The sequence below is a fragment of the Opisthorchis viverrini genome, assembly GCF_000715545.1.
Source record: "Opisthorchis viverrini unplaced genomic scaffold opera_v5_233, whole genome shotgun sequence".
Taxonomy (NCBI): domain Eukaryota; kingdom Metazoa; phylum Platyhelminthes; class Trematoda; order Opisthorchiida; family Opisthorchiidae; genus Opisthorchis; species Opisthorchis viverrini.
Genome location: NW_008751886.1, coordinates 107618 through 123939, shown reverse-complemented (window position 1 = coordinate 123939; position 16322 = coordinate 107618). Strand labels below are relative to the sequence as shown.

Genomic DNA, 16322 nt, shown 5'->3' with positions numbered 1-16322 from the left:
CCTTACCGTGATCAACACACCCTTTGGGTTATTCCGATACAATTTTCTTCCCTTTGGTCTGAACGTTTCACCAGCTGTATTTCAGCAAGTTATGAATACTATTGCAAAAGATTTGGAGGGTGTTGAGACGTACCAAGATGACGTCATTGTGCACGCTGCTGACAAAGCTACCCATGATATGCGTCTGTTGTCTTTACTGAAGAGATTTTCTGAGTTCAATGTAGCTATTCATCCTGAAAAATGCACTTTTGGTGTCCCATCATTTTCATGCCTTGGCTACATTGTGGATGGCAGCGGTTTTAAACCTGATACAAGACGTCTATCCCCTTTAGTAAATGCGCCATCACCGACCAATCTACAAGAACTGCGTTCAGTTCTAGGAGCACTTCAGTATTACTCTCGTTTCATTCCTAATTTCGCCAAACACGCAAGTTGTCTGTTTGATATCATATCTTCCAATCAATTTTCTTGGTCTTCCAACCATGAGAAGGCGTTGCGTGCACTGCTTGGTTATCTTCAGACTTCAGCTGTTTTGAAGCCATTTTCCGCCAAACATCATTCGACGATCATTACTGATGCTTCTCCCACTGGAATAGGAGCAATCCTTGAACAGTGTGGTAGACCAGTGATCTGCATTTCCCGTCGACTTTCAAAAGCCGAACGTGGATATTCTCAGACTCAACGAGAAGCACTTGCTGTATATTGGGCTGTCAAACGGCTTCATAAGTATCTTTTTGGATTGAACTTTACCATTGCTACTGATCACGAGGCTTTGAAGTTCTTGTATCATCCAACGAAGTCTCTGGCGAAGTCATCTGCCGCTATGGTGCAACGGTGGATTATTGCATTGAGTTCTTACACCTACACAGTAGTTCATCGTAGTGCGAAAATGATTCCTCATGTCGATTTCTTGTCAAGAATTCTATCATGTGACTCTGATTCAAACAACTCAGATTGTCTACTGATTCAACCATTACCAGTCAAGCGGGATGTGCTTGTTGCTGACACTAAAAGATATTTCGCTCCCATTTTCTCTGCACTGCGACGTGGCTGGACGCAGCAAGAACGACGCCGATTTCCTGCTTTTTACTGTCGCCGCGAAAGCTTGTCCGTTACTCCGGATGGTTTGCTGTGTTTTGAGGATAGAGTTGTCATTCCACCGACTCAGCGAGCGGCTGTTCTTGCAGATTTACACTCTGGTCATCTGGGTGTCGATAAAATGAAATCCCTTGCACGCTTGTCATGCTGGTGGCCGGAACTGGATGCTGATATCAAGCATACTGCTAAGAATTGTGTTAAGTGTGCACATAAGATTCATAACAAGTCTTCACAGTGGCATCCGTGGCCAGTTACTTGTGAAGCATTTCAACGAGTTCATGCTGACTACTGTGGTCCTTTTCTTGGTAAATACTATGCTTTAATTCTTATTGACGCATATTCCCGTTGGCCTGAAGTTTTTCTAACTACTTCTCCAAGTGCCGAATTCACTCAGCAAGCCTTGAGGAAAGTATTCAGCCACGAAGGTGTACCAACTGTTTTGGTCACTGACAACGGCACACACTTCACTGCAAAATTCCTCGAGGAATGGTTGAAGGGTCTTGGTTGTCGACATCTGTTTACTGCTCCGCGACATCCCCAGTCGAATGGACTTGCTGAAAATTTTGTCCGAATACTTAAATCTGCTATTATTTCACTCTCTCCCACTACTTTTGTGGAATTGGACCGTGGGATTGATAATTTTCTAATGCAATACAGGAACGCCGTCCATTCCGTTACTGGGAAGAGTCCTGCGCTTCTATTTAAATCTCGTTCGTTGCGTACGAGTCTTGACTGTGCCAAAACGGCTGATGTCACATTTTTCAAGGGTAATGATTTACGAGCCGCAACAGGAATAGTGCTTTCATCAAATGGCAAACGAATGGTCACAATTCTCGATTTGGATGATCTCTCTTGTCATCGGAGACACATTGACTGAGTTGAGTTCAATACCAGAGGTCAGTCTGTTAACGGCACTCCTGCTGTTTCAAATACTAATGAGTCCTTTTTCGATGATCTTGTCCGAACAAAACAAAATGCTGTATCTGAAGAACGTACTACCTGTGAAGATTCTGAAGTTTCCATTCCGAGAAGATCCGAAAGATTGCGGTCAAGACCACCACTGGACTATAAACACCCGCACGCTCATTCAAGGTGTGGCGGATGTGATGAACATGACTGATGCTCTATTCATTGCTCTATTCCTTATTCTCTTGTTTTAATATTCCATATGCTGTACATATTCGCCAATTCGAATACATACGTGCTGGTTGCCACTCTTCGTTGAATTCTGGATTTCTAGTTTGTCGGGTTGTACCGATATACGTACGAAACTTAATTACCACAGATGGGTTGCGATACTTCTCCATGAATGATAAGTCGGATGAAGCCCAGAAGGATGCTGCTCGTTGGCTAGATTGCGAATGCCGTTGAGTATGTGATTATTATGAGTTTCAATGAGGAAGACCGCGCTGTCGATTTTTCGGTATTGGCGAGCGGAAATCGAGTGAAGATGGGAGTTAGTGCTCTAAGCTAGCAGATTTAACACCAAGCACCAGCCTGCTCAGTAGACCTTGGTTACGGATGCATCCATGGGTTCATGTTTGAGGACGCATGTGGCCCTTGGACCTTAGGGTCCAACTCTACACCACCTGATCTTACGACGGACAACTAAACCCCCTCCTTAACTTTCACATTGCCGCGCCAAATACTGCATATGTTTACCGAATCACGCTATCGAGTCATCGGTGTACACAAGGCTCCCTAGCTATTGCCAACTGGACTGATTAAGCAAGTATTGTGTCCACCTTTGTAACAGCTGGTCCACAGGTTGAGCGCGGACACCGACCGTTAATTTTGGACAATGGGATTTTTTGAGCACTTAGTGATGTAGCCACTATAACCTTGATTAACTGTGTTTTAGGTGATATCGCGGAGGATGTGTACGAGTCGTAGTTGATTGTACATTTTTTCAGAAACCCTGTCGAGTGAAAAACTAGAAAGTGTACTGACCACACATTATGTTTGTGCCGATGCAACCAATAAAGAGAAACATGATTTGTTAAAGATGGTTGTGTATTTTTCAGGCACGAAGTTTTGGCAGGTGGACGACGTGTGGATATGAAAGACTGCAGTTTGTCGTTGGCTTAGTCTATTATGTATAGTCGGGACGTTATAGTCAGCTACGAGCGTATGCATGGAAGTAGAAGTAGCCTCGGCAGGTGAAATCGAGTATAGTTATGACTATGAGAGGTCGTCGTTGGCCATCAGGCTGGGCCACTGGACATAGTTGGGGCCCCGTACTCAGCGTTGCATATAGACGCAGGCCTTGCAATTACAATGAGTAGCCAAGGCAGGATATATGGACTACAGCCACAAGTAGGACGGACCGCCGTTGGCCGTTAGATTAAAATGTCACGCATAGTTGGGGCCTGGTTTTTGTCGGCCGGCATAAATACCGACCTGGTGTTTACTTTAAGCAGCGAGCAGGTACGTCAGTTAATATCGGTGTTGAACGCTGATGTCATGCTGTCAATGATGATGATGATGTAGGTAGTAGACATTAGCGAGAGCGCACACAGTTATGGGTATGACGGGCCATCTTTGGCAGTTAAATTAGGACACTGCGCATAGTTGAGGCCTAATAATCAGCGTCGCATCTCGGCACTGGCCAAGCATTTCCAAAAAGTAGTCAAGGTAGGCGATATCGCTTACAGTGGTGAGTATGCCGTCCGCCGTTTGCCATTAGATTGGGTTGGATTGAGCCACCGGTTAATCAACGCCGCACGTGGACAGGGAACTAGCAGGTACGATAAGTAGCCAGGCAGGGCGACATCGAATACAGCAGTGGGTATGGCAGGCCATCAGAATGGGCTATCTCTTATGATTGCGGCCTCATTTTTACCGGCGCGCATGGGTACTGGCCTGGTGTTCACTATAGGTGGCAAAGATGAGCGGTATCGTGTATGGTTATGGGTACGGCAGACCGTCTTTTTATTGGATTATGTTAATGTGCGTCGATGAGGCCGCATAATCACCGTCGCACATAGACGCAGGCCTAGCATTTACATAAAGTATTCGAGATCAGTGACAACATGTAGAGTTATCAGTATAAGGGGCCGTCGTTGGTCATTTTGCTGGGCTGCCGTTCATAGGTGCGGCCCGATGGTCAGCGTCGCGCATAGACACGGAACCAGCAGTTACGATAAGTAGTCGAAGTGAGTGACAACGAATACAGTTATCACCGCTACAGCTTTATGGTGGTCACCACCTACGAAGCATCATATTTCACCGACCGTTAATTTTGGACAATGGGATTTTTTGAGCACTTAGTGATGTAGCCACTATAACCTTGATTAACTGTGTTTTAGGTGATATCGCGGAGGATGTGTACGAGTCGTAGTTGATTGTACATTTTTTCAGAAACCCTGTCGAGTGAAAAACTAGAAAGTGTACTGACCACACATTATGTTTGTGCCGATGCAACCAATAAAGAGAAACATGATTTGTTAAAGATGGTTGTGTATTTTTCAGGCACGAAGTTTTGGCAGGTGGACGACGTGTGGATATGAAAGACTGCAGTTTGTCGTTGGCTTAGTCTATTATGTATAGTCGGGACGTTATAGTCAGCTACGAGCGTATGCATGGAAGTAGAAGTAGCCTCGGCAGGTGAAATCGAGTATAGTTATGACTATGAGAGGTCGTCGTTGGCCATCAGGCTGGGCCACTGGGCATAGTTGGGGCCCCGTACTCAGCGTTGCATATAGACGCAGGCCTTGCAATTACAATGAGTAGCCAAGGCAGGATATATGGACTACAGCCACAAGTAGGACGGACCGCCGTTGGCCGTTAGATTAAAATGTCACGCATAGTTGGGGCCTGGTTTTTGTCGGCCGGCATAAATACCGACCTGGTGTTTACTTTAAGCAGCGAGCAGGTACGTCAGTTAATATCGGTGTTGAACGCTGATGTCATGCTGTCAATGATGATGATGATGTAGGTAGTAGACATTAGCGAGAGCGCACACAGTTATGGGTATGACGGGCCATCTTTGGCAGTTAAATTAGGACACTGCGCATAGTTGAGGCCTAATAATCAGCGTCGCATCTCGGCACTGGCCAAGCATTTCCAAAAAGTAGTCAAGGTAGGCGATATCGCTTACAGTGGTGAGTATGCCGTCCGCCGTTTGCCATTAGATTGGGTTGGATTGAGCCACCGGTTAATCAACGCCGCACGTGGACAGGGAACTAGCAGGTACGATAAGTAGCCAGGCAGGGCGACATCGAATACAGCAGTGGGTATGGCAGGCCATCAGAATGGGCTATCTCTTATGATTGCGGCCTCATTTTTACCGGCGCGCATGGGTACTGGCCTGGTGTTCACTATAGGTGGCAAAGATGAGCGGTATCGTGTATGGTTATGGGTACGGCAGACCGTCTTTTTATTGGATTATGTTAATGTGCGTCGATGAGGCCGCATAATCACCGTCGCACATAGACGCAGGCCTAGCATTTACATAAAGTATTCGAGATCAGTGACAACATGTAGAGTTATCAGTATAAGGGGCCGTCGTTGGTCATTTTGCTGGGCTGCCGTTCATAGGTGCGGCCCGATGGTCAGCGTCGCGCATAGACACGGAACCAGCAGTTACGATAAGTAGTCGAAGTGAGTGACAACGAATACAGTTATCACCGCTACAGCTTTATGGTGGTCACCACCTACGAAGCATCATATTTATAATAAGAATGATACCTTCAGCTATCTCGTGACGCCGTCTTATCTAAAGGCTAGTTATGCACATCTGGGAAAAGGGGTCATCCACAGAAATGGCCCTCGCGTTGCTGCTGCACATTTCATGCTGTTGTCTGACAATGGTGCACTTACCGGAAGTTGAGATCCACGGGAAGATATGTTGTGACCATGTTCGCCGGACATAAAATATTTTGTGATTATAATCGCATCTCTTAAAGTTGAGGAGTGTAAAGCAAACAAAGGTCGAAAACCAGTCTTCCGGGGTGAAATTAGCGTGAGTTATTCTTTAGATGTTTTCGATTCTTAAACAACACCGAAGAACGCCAAAACATGCTAAAGTGCGATTTCCTGCTTTATATCGCGTAACTCGGTAAGAAAATGTAAATCAGTGACGGTCTGTGACCTTGAAATTTCGATCACCTAAACAAAATGCTACGAGCAACATGTCACCGGAAGTTGCGAATGGATTAGACTAACTCTTCGTTGAAGTCACAACTTCGAAAATCCCATAGTTTCGGCGAAATAATTTGGGTGTGCAAATAGCCAGCGACAAATGCACGAATGCAGTTTGAATGCGCGCGCCTCTTTGCCCGTGCACAACTAACCAATCAGAATGCTGGTTTGGCAATGTGGTGAAATATTGGTAGCTCGGGTGAGTTTATTCATCAACTGCGCAGTGATGATGTCTCCTCGTATGGTGACGAAACGTTTGCAAGCCAATTGCCAAACTCGGCGAACAGGTCAACAGCCATCTGATCAACAACCAATAGAATGCTGGTTTGTGCGTGTGTCGCAAGCTACCTAAAGCGGCCTCCAGCGGCAATGTATGGCTATACGGTCGCAAATGAGCTAGTTATCATGCAGTCCAATGTGTATGAGCCAAACCAACGAGAGATTGTCTGCGAGGTTGTCGTAATTGCTGATGCTAGCATCAGCCTCATCTAATCAACGTTCTTGTATTTATGGGCAACTTAACTCAAGCTAAACACTATCCGTTATGAGTCCGTCGAAGGACTTCATTGGAGTTCCGGGAGACTTTGTTTCTGGACCACTTCTGTTTCTGATCTACGTCAACAACCCTCTAGATGGTCTTTCAAGTCCATGTCTACTTTTTACCGATGACTTGAAACCCTGGGGTTCAAATGTCAGCTCTCTGCATCTATAAATGCTGCAGCTCAGAAGGCCTTCGCCATCCAACGGATGATCCGGCGAACTTTCCCCCGTATTACTCGCATGAACTTCCAGACACCCTATGTGGCCTATGTCAGGCCGCTCCTTGAATACGCCAACCAAGATGTCTATTCAGGGCACAAGAAAGACAACGCTTGTTTTGCGTGTCCAACGGGCTGCATCGAAAACGGCTGTCGGACTTAAATCCGTTTATATGAAATGCATCTCGCGTTGCTTGGCCTATTTCCCCTGGAGTATTGTCGCCTCTGAGGAGACCTAATACCCACCCTGTTTGAACAAGGTTTGGCCAACAGGTATTTCACCGTTGGTCTAATTGACGCACAGCGGAGACATGGTGAGAACAAGCCCAGAGCGAGTACTTTTATTAGGCAACAGTTTTTTCATTTCGGGTATTTGGTATGTGGTATAACTTTCCTCCGACTGCTGTTCATGATGCATTTTAGACGCCTTTTCAGTTGAGTCCTCTCGATAGTAAGATTGCCCCGCTGTGCTGAGAACTTAAAGAGCAGTGCTACACCCTATTTCAGCTTGTGCCTTTCAGGTGAACAGAGGCCGCTGAATGAACAGAACAACACAGATCCGGGAAGTTTGGGCGAAAGCGTCGATCCTGTGTATCAATCCGTGAATCTGTAAGCCGCAATATCCATTTCAAACTTAGCAGCCATGGCCGTAGATGCTTCAAAGTCAAACTCCAATACACAAAGCTTTCGCGCTCTGAAACAAGGCCAGTCGTGTTCAGCACGGATGCCTTTCTGTCGTACAGACAACTTATTTAAACTGCATATGGGGGAGAGGCTTAGTGCTAACATACCATAGTCATTCCGAGGCACTTACACCTACGGACACTCATTCCGACAATCTGAACAGAAACTGACAAGAATTCCATTGACTTCGACTACCATCTGTATCTCGCAGCCTCCCAACAATACAGGATGTAGAACAGGTGGACTCCATCCTATGAGATAAGTCGCATCGACAGCATTCAAACTTCTCATGATATCTTCCTTACCCCTCTGTTGGGGCAAGGGTTTAACACCTGGGATTACCCATGATGCAGCACTCTCTTCGGCAAAGTGTTTTGTCGGGCCTCATACATGGTCTAACCGCGGAAGCTTATATTGCTGGATACATTCTTCTGTGGAGGCTCCCGAACACTCAATGAATACACTCATCTGCATACACATTTGGTTTTCACAGGAGACTCACCTGAAACCCAGCTGAATCTCTTGTTTATAGTGTTTATGATGTCTTGGTGTTAGTGATGCCGAAGAGCTTTTAGCAATATATTTCGTCACCGAACACTCGTTTTCTAATTACCTGGTTACGAGTTCGCCGACACCAGCGTACCCGACCTGTGATTCTGAGACAAACAATCCGTACTGCAGCCTGATTTGTACGTCCTTTAGGATTCGAAGATACGTCTTTTTACCGCCGCGGGTGCCTCAAATTAACAAACACGACTCGTACCTTAGAATTTCGTATACTGACCTAATCTATCACACTAATGGAAACCTTTACAACTTCCAGGGTACGTGGAAAGTTCCACAACATTCAGTGTGTTCATGGTCGACCGTTGAGCGTTTGGAGTGTACGGTATTTAACCTTTTCCAACCCGTCCCTCATCGAAAGAAGGCCATGCCCCTGTTTCCATTAAAATGGACATGCTGGTCGCTTGAAGGAAGCATCTTACTGTCTTCACACATCCTCGCAAAGGGTGATACGACTTTACTCCCAGACTACGTCGTAGTACGATTACTCGTTGTACGGGCTCTCATCCGCAACTATTATTAGGAAAGCTGACAAAGACCAGTCCTTTGGCATGTGCATCGCACCCACAAAGTGCACGTCACCTTGTGGGACGTATGCTCTTTGAGTGTGATTTTAGGAATTCAAGGATAGACACCGGAAGTTGCGGGACATCAGGCCTATCTTGGGAGTTGAAGGTGTGACTTATTAAGTCAGAGCATGAATTTCGCAAGCCAGAATTGTATGTACCAATTTTCACCACTTATAGCATCAAAAAGGCATACCAATGGTTCTCAAGGACGTGTGATTCATACTACGGTGCTCAGTAGGTTGTAAGACTACGAGACCTCCCGTGGAGTATCTAAGATATCTCCAGGCCTTTAACCACCGATGTCTTGATTGTAGCTGGAATCGGAAGAAACCAGTGATTTCGCGATGGGCTGATTAGCAGAGGTCTCCGCTGGAGCAGACGCTACTTTATTCAAGGACTGGATTCACCACTGCAAGTTTAGATGGGTCCGTCATGTGCTCCATATGCCGAATTACCGTCTGTCGAGAAGGGCTTAATGAATTTTTCTTAATTCGGAGTGGTGGCGACTTAGAGGTAAGCAAAGCGTGGTAAAACGCGCCTACTAAATATTTCACGTCCTTGTTTCGACTGGGTATCATATCGGAGCTGTCGTTGGTCCGTGTGCGCCAGCAGAACGACTACTACTTCAACATCTACCAGAGCAATCCGATATGCATGGCACTCCAGTCAGCGCACGTACCCTGACGGTGGTCATGGTCGGATGATAATAGACAACCATCTACCACCGGCTTTCTGAATTAGGCTGACGACGTAGTGACAGATACCGTAGGCTTTTCTGATTGGGTAACGCAGGGTTACATCGGATAACGCATGTAGTACTCATGGCGAACGATATGAATGTCCGATTTGGACGACTAATTCAGGAAGAAGCACACTTAGGTGGTAGATTTGGAATTGATGCTGAGCGGATAATAAGGAGCGACCTCTTTAGTTGTCTACAGACTATCATAACGTCAGTTTGTTTGACAAGGGAAGAGTTCACTGCGGTGGTGCGATCCATACTGCTTTATAGATCAGAAACGTGGCCCCTGCGCGCAAAGGACATACGGAAGATGTCAGTGTTTGACTATCGGTGTCTCCGAAGCATTGGTCAGGTCTGGTAGGAACATCGGATTAGCAATGCTGAGGTACGCTAGATGGTCTTAGGAAGAAGAAACTCTCCCGCGATAGATGAATTACTCATGCTTCATAGGTTACGCTGGTTAGCATATGTACTTTGCATACCAGAAGGCTGTCTAACTCACAGAGCTCTTTTACTCAGCCTTGTGCTGAGTGAAAGTGACCAAGAGGTGGACGGGTAACGGAGTACGAAAATACTAGGCAGTAAACTTAGTCGGGTCGGCAATTGCCGCCTCCCCGGATGTGGACCCCTGGACTCAACTCACCAATGATCAATCACATTTGCAGAAATCGCCCAATGGCGCTCATGCATCAGAGCTATCGTCTTCAACGTGTAGGTACCCAGTTCTCGAACTAACCAGATGTGGCATCGCCTTTAAGGCTTGGTTGTACGTCCCGCACTTCCGTTTTCCGGTGATCTAAACTGTACCAGCTAGAACCAACATGCCAATGGTACACGGCTTATAGCTGATAAGTTGAACTGAGTTAAATTGAATTGACATGGAGCTCCTATCGATTTGGGCTCTGTACACAGTGACTTCATCCACCGGTAAGATAAGCAAATAACAGAGCTTATTAAAGGACAGTAAAGATTGATATGATGCAGGCGAAACCAAGGTTAATTATCAGTTTGTCGCTTTGGCATTCTTCGCTGCAATATCGATGTCGATTATCACTTCCTTAGCCATGATCAGTATTATTGTTATTTACAGTTATATCCGACCTACTGGCTGCATGTGAGCTTAGGACGCGATACTTTCACAGGGATCGAATGAAATCTCATCGTGTATGGCGGTTCGCATATCCACTGGAGAAATTTAAACTGTGAGTTACACTATTGGCAGAGTAATGTTTCTTTTTAGCCTAGACTGTGATGCGCCGCAGACACATCATTTACCCTATTCCATTTTCCGGCAGTTGATTTGTGATCAGCTTCTACATGATTGGGCTATGGCTTGGGAGGATAACAGATGCGTTTTACAGGACCAGTATACCGAAATTTCTAATTATGAGACGGTAATTTATTTTACTGTTTGGCATACCCACATCAGAACAATGTTGCGATCTTCAATGAACTATTGCACGCAATGCGTCAGCGAATCCAGCCATGGTCCAGCAGACAAGATTTGAATGTCGAGATCTCTGACGAATTTGTGTTGGTGAAGATGTCACCGAATCCGGACTTATGCCTGCTTGAAGTGATCAAATATTGTCCCGGAAAGTTGACAAACGATCGTAATAACTTACTTCTGCTAATGAAGGTTGGTCCTCTTTTGGTTACTGAAATCAACTAATGTCAGGTCTTAGTGGCCATCTCTCTACTACACCAACGACGGTTACCACATCTTGGACTTACCCTTGACAATATCTTTATTGGGGAGAATTATGAATGTTCGATTGGTGTTCCGGACCTTACACTTTTGTCCAAGCATCCTGTCGGGGATTATGAATCAAATTCGGCTCTCGAAGAACAGCAGACAGATCTAGGAAAACAACAGAATGAACTCGGTTACATGGCCAAGCTTTGGTGTATCAGAAAGGTAAGCTATGTGCCGTTCCGTTGAGACAGTTCATGGAATACTTCAGTTTGAAGAGCTTCACCACTTTACGGCGCCAGAAAGGTAGAAATACCTTTAGGTTTAAAAGCGAAACACTGGCTTGTATGTTTTTACTACAATTATCCATGTGGCCACATGAGTTTGCAAGAGCACGTCTTACGTGAATTCACCATGGTTCACATGGTGATCGCTCAAACTAAATGACGGCTAAGGGATGGTAAGGTTGCCAGTCTTCATTGTTTGTGTCATTTAACTTTTTTCAATAAAACCTAATTTTTCGCACGATTTGCTATGGACTAAAATAGTGTACCTCAAATTTAATGGATGGCTGTTGATCTGTTCACACAACTCATTTCATCACTCACCGAGGTATCACCATCAGCTGAATTCTTTATATCTTGAGCGACGATATGACATTTGGATTGGGTGATAAATTCCCTTCTGTCATTACTAACAGTCCATCACCAAAACTCCCTAGGCTGTTACTTGATCAACAGTCAACTCACCCGAGCTATCTTACTTAGCTGCATTGATTGCTGGCAGTAGATAGTCCGATCATTTCGTGTTTCTATGCGTTGATGCCCTAGTCAATTTGAGATTCAGTCTGGTCATCATTCGGATGCTACGTTAGTGAATACCGTTTAGGTTACTCAAAGGACATGGGTGATATCATTCGGTGCTGCATGTCATTCCTTGTTGTCCTAGGCCTTTTCAGGTTGGTGGAAACACTTTTGCCACGGAAAAACACTGGACAGAACTTCCTTAATGGAAGCTTTATTGTAGCGTGTTTCTTGGAGCATTTCGTAAAGTGCAAGAGGGCACTTTACTCGTTCCCTATAATACACACCTCCATTGTACTGTGGCGTTTGGAGGCATTGAAGAAGTTGTTTATTCCAATCGGTTATCGAATTCCTAAGCTGAACTGTTTCAGGAATACCGTTGTGCGCTGAAGGACACGCTCTCATTTTCTTAACCTTCCCTCCTAGTTAGTAATTCCCCCACGGTTGAGAATAGTCGCCTCGTTAATATCGCTTCGGTCAGGCCATTCTGCTTTCATGTTTTTGAACGAGAGGTTCTTTGTGATCGCTCTAAACTTATCTAAGTTTGAGTTTCCCGACACAGCCCTAATACCATCGACTACAACCATTTAATAATGTACATCATAACAAACTGAGAGATCGTGTTTGGTAGTAGGAACCTTCGGAAAACTGCAACTGTATTATCTCGTTAATCATTTACCGTATCCAACGCCTTCTTCCTTATTTTCGTTTCAACCTTCATCTGCTACAGATAACCAACTTTGATTATCTCATGTTCTTGAATCGCCTGGCGGGAAGGAAACTTGGGGATCCAAGCAACAGCGCAGTCTTGCCATGGGTAACCAGTTTTTCTTCCCCTGAAGGTGAATTGCGTGATTTGACAAAATCCAAATATCATCTTGCCAAGGGCGAAGATCAGCTCAACGCGAATTTCAAGGCGCATTGGACTGAAATTAGTAGTCTAGGACCTCTGTGCTCCACAAGTTCCGAATCACTAGTGGATGCAGGAATCAGCCACTTGTGGGAAGTCTTGGGTAGGTACTTGTCTGATTGAAATTTACTGCGTTCCCTCCACAGATTGCACACAGGATAACCCGTTATCGAACAAGGCAGGTCGCGGGACTGTGCAGTCAGCCGACCTAATGGCCCTGCAACCCGTCCGGTTATCTAATCCTTCGGGTGAATGTCAGCCAAGAACAGATTCACGACCAACTGACGAAACACCGAAACATCTGTTATTCCAGCCTCACCATTTGCTTGATATGATGCCCAATTTGGCTTACTACACATACACGGTAAATGCTAATGGTGCTATTTTGAACCCGTCTGTAATCACCTGGCTTTTTACCCTAACATTCAGTTCTTGACGTGACTCCCCTTGTCATTACCCCACTGTAATGCCTCATCCACGGTAATGTTAGACACAACTTAGTTTCGTTTGACTCCTCTTCTGGTTTTGTTAAGCTGAGCTAGGGTTACTTTTCTTAGTAAGTTTTGAGCACACGGTGATGCGAAAAACTGAGAAGGACGGCAGTTCTGCTCACTCCACATGATGGATATTATGGGTAGTTTTAATCTGTCTTTTCTACTGACTTTTTTCTGAATGTTTGAACGTCATAGTTACTGCGTTCTTTTAACCGATGCGTTTCCATGAAATTGCAAGTTCTACATTTACACAATCGAGCTCACAATCGTTCATTGTTTGTCGTTTCATTATTCACCAACTGACGATCTGCACACTCAAGTACACCTAAATAGACTGATATCCTTGAATGATTGGATTCGCTTCCGACAAACGTTAACTTCGCTGCTCTCATCCCACTTGCGTGAACAGACGCTGATAATTGCTCATACCAGGGTCATTTGGAATTCGTATTAATCTCCTTTAGAAAGGAACCGGATAAGAGTTTAACAGTTATCGGTTACAAAAGTTTTTTGCATTGGTTGACAGAATTTCCAGGGCGATTTTTCTCCTCGCCTTATCTTAATCCCCTCCCTCAATATGTTTTCCAGGCCCGTCGCACTCCCAAACAGACCCTCATGCAGTATGTGCGTCCTATATACCAACCGCACGAGTTCCCTTCCACTATGGCTCGTTTGTACGAAAGCACACCAGAAGAATGCATTCCGGAGTTTTTCACAGATCCTACCGTGTTCAAGTCTATTCACCCAGATATGCCTGATCTCGCTGTTCCTGCATGGTGTTCCACTCCTGAAGACTTCATTGCTTATCATCGTTCTGTTTTAGAAAGTGAAGCTGTTTCTTCCATGCTTCATCACTGGATCGATCTTACATTCGGGTATAAGGTGAGTCGTAGGCGATAGGTTGATAACCACTGTGTTCTTTGAGAGAAAATTGCGCCACTTGCGTGTAAACTGATACCCAAGCAGAAAAAACTCAAGAAAACTTGATAGGCTACACTTATGTGACGAAAACAAGAAGAGCGAAACTGGTTGCAGCTATCAAAGGGTTTCCAATGGCCTCATAACTGGCGTTATGTCAAAAGAAACCTTAGTTTTCACGTCTATTTTTAGCCACTATGCTTTGTCATTCCCGGTAAAACATGCCTCCGCAATGTGAATGAGAAATTTAGCATGTGCTTTCTGGGTAAAAAGATTGTCCAACTTCCATAACTCAGTAGTTACTTCGTTGTTTGTCCATATGCCACTGGGCCAACGCAGAACTTGAAGGCAAGAACCAACCAGTGGACCTACATTTCAGCTTATTCAGTTTTATGTAAAGTAAACATCATTCATCGATCCAGCTCACTGTAATGCACGCTTAGTTACTTGAATCATAAAGAAAGCTCATCGAGTACGATACAGATGTCTGTTCATAGGATTTCGTAATCGACGCAACGGGGTGCCAGTATATGTAGACAGTCAGGATTTCTGAATTCAAAGTGGTAGTAGGTGTCAGGTTCCGTTTGTGAGATAACTTTTATCAAGGGGAATGTAGTATCTCGACCGAACACACTATTTATCAGGTTGATGAAAACCCTTCGACAGCCCACGATCGGTTTCGTTTCTCCTGGTCCCTCCGGGTAGGCTCGGTCCCTGTAGACTGTCGAAGAGTTTTCGGCAACCCTATGAGTAGTGTGTTCCTCCACATCCGGAATATCGTTCCAACTGAAACATGAGGCGACTTTTGTGCAGCACACTCAGCTGAAGAATATCATAAAAGAGAGACTCGGCTTAGATTCATTTGAGACTCCCGTCAAAATCAAATTACTTTGCAAATGAGTTTTAGGAGGAAGATTCCATTAGAGCAAAAATTAGGAGAATTCAGTTTCGTTCTTGGGATTCATAACATCGAAACTTACCCCGTCGTACAAGAAGAATCAAATATTGTACAGAATAGTAAAATTATGTGGGTTTTTAGGAACATAACAGTACGGGTATGGGCGTTTTGAATTGCAGCTGGGGCTAGACACCTCAACAAAATGGGGTATTTGTTTATTCTTTTCTTGATAACAAGGCTTTCAAATAAATCACGGTGAAGCACGAGTGTTGAACACTGATGTCATGCTGTCGATGATGATTTGTTTCAAGTGAAAATATTGCGTATTAGCTTTGTGGTATTTAATTGCAGGTTGATTGTCATTTAACGTGTAAGGACCACTTTTGAGAAACACGAAATGTGATTTTTCATGAGGTAGTCTCCCATTAGAGACGTAGATTTCATGTAATCTTCCACAAGTAAGTAAATCCAGTGTCGTTCCCAGGTTGCCTTGGTCCCTTACAGTGATTCGTCGGATAAACATAGCCTCCTTCAAAACAACTTTTTTCGAGCCGCGCTGTGCCAGAAATGTTGGTTATGTTAGGAATGTTCCATTTTACTCTGCAGTTCTTGGGGGGAGATACCACGAAGGTGGTTTGGATCACGGCATGAAAATAGCGCGTCACTCGATGGAGGACATTCGACTGAAACTTGTCTGAGGATCTGCCTAATGAATACATGCATACGTGTGTTCTTCTGTTATCAGGATTTTGGTGGGACTTGCCTGATCAACCATAATGAAACCCCGGAGGAAATGTAGTCCATCAGTCTTACCTGTCTAGGCGTGACTCAGTCGATTTATAGTATAGTCTGTATGTTTACTATCAAACCGATGGTACTGTGGTTGTATGCGCTAGGATCGCAATGGCTTGGTTTTACGGGAATGTCTGGATTGGACGCCGGAGACAGACATGCCTGTGCATTCGTCATACAGGAACGAATTCAAACAAATGCGGACTTCTAAGAAATGTGAGAGGTGGTTAGCGTTTAAAAGAGGTTTATTTAGATAT

General features: G+C 44.7%; 1 protein-coding gene across 1 annotated transcript in view; it reads left to right on the top strand.

Annotated features, from left to right (window-relative positions):
• Positions 1 to 10986: 10986 nt before the first annotated feature.
• Positions 10987 to 16322, top strand: part of T265_08636 (hypothetical protein) — a gene marked incomplete at both ends in the record, with an annotated part of 35730 nt that continues 30394 nt past the window's right edge. The window contains 5 exons of the mRNA XM_009174502.1: positions 10987 to 11196; positions 11236 to 11475; positions 12784 to 13066; positions 13110 to 13327; positions 14046 to 14339. Of these exons, the coding sequence (XP_009172766.1) occupies positions 11023 to 11196; positions 11236 to 11475; positions 12784 to 13066; positions 13110 to 13327; positions 14046 to 14339 (1209 nt within the window). The remainder of the gene's footprint in view (positions 11197 to 11235; positions 11476 to 12783; positions 13067 to 13109; positions 13328 to 14045; positions 14340 to 16322) is intronic.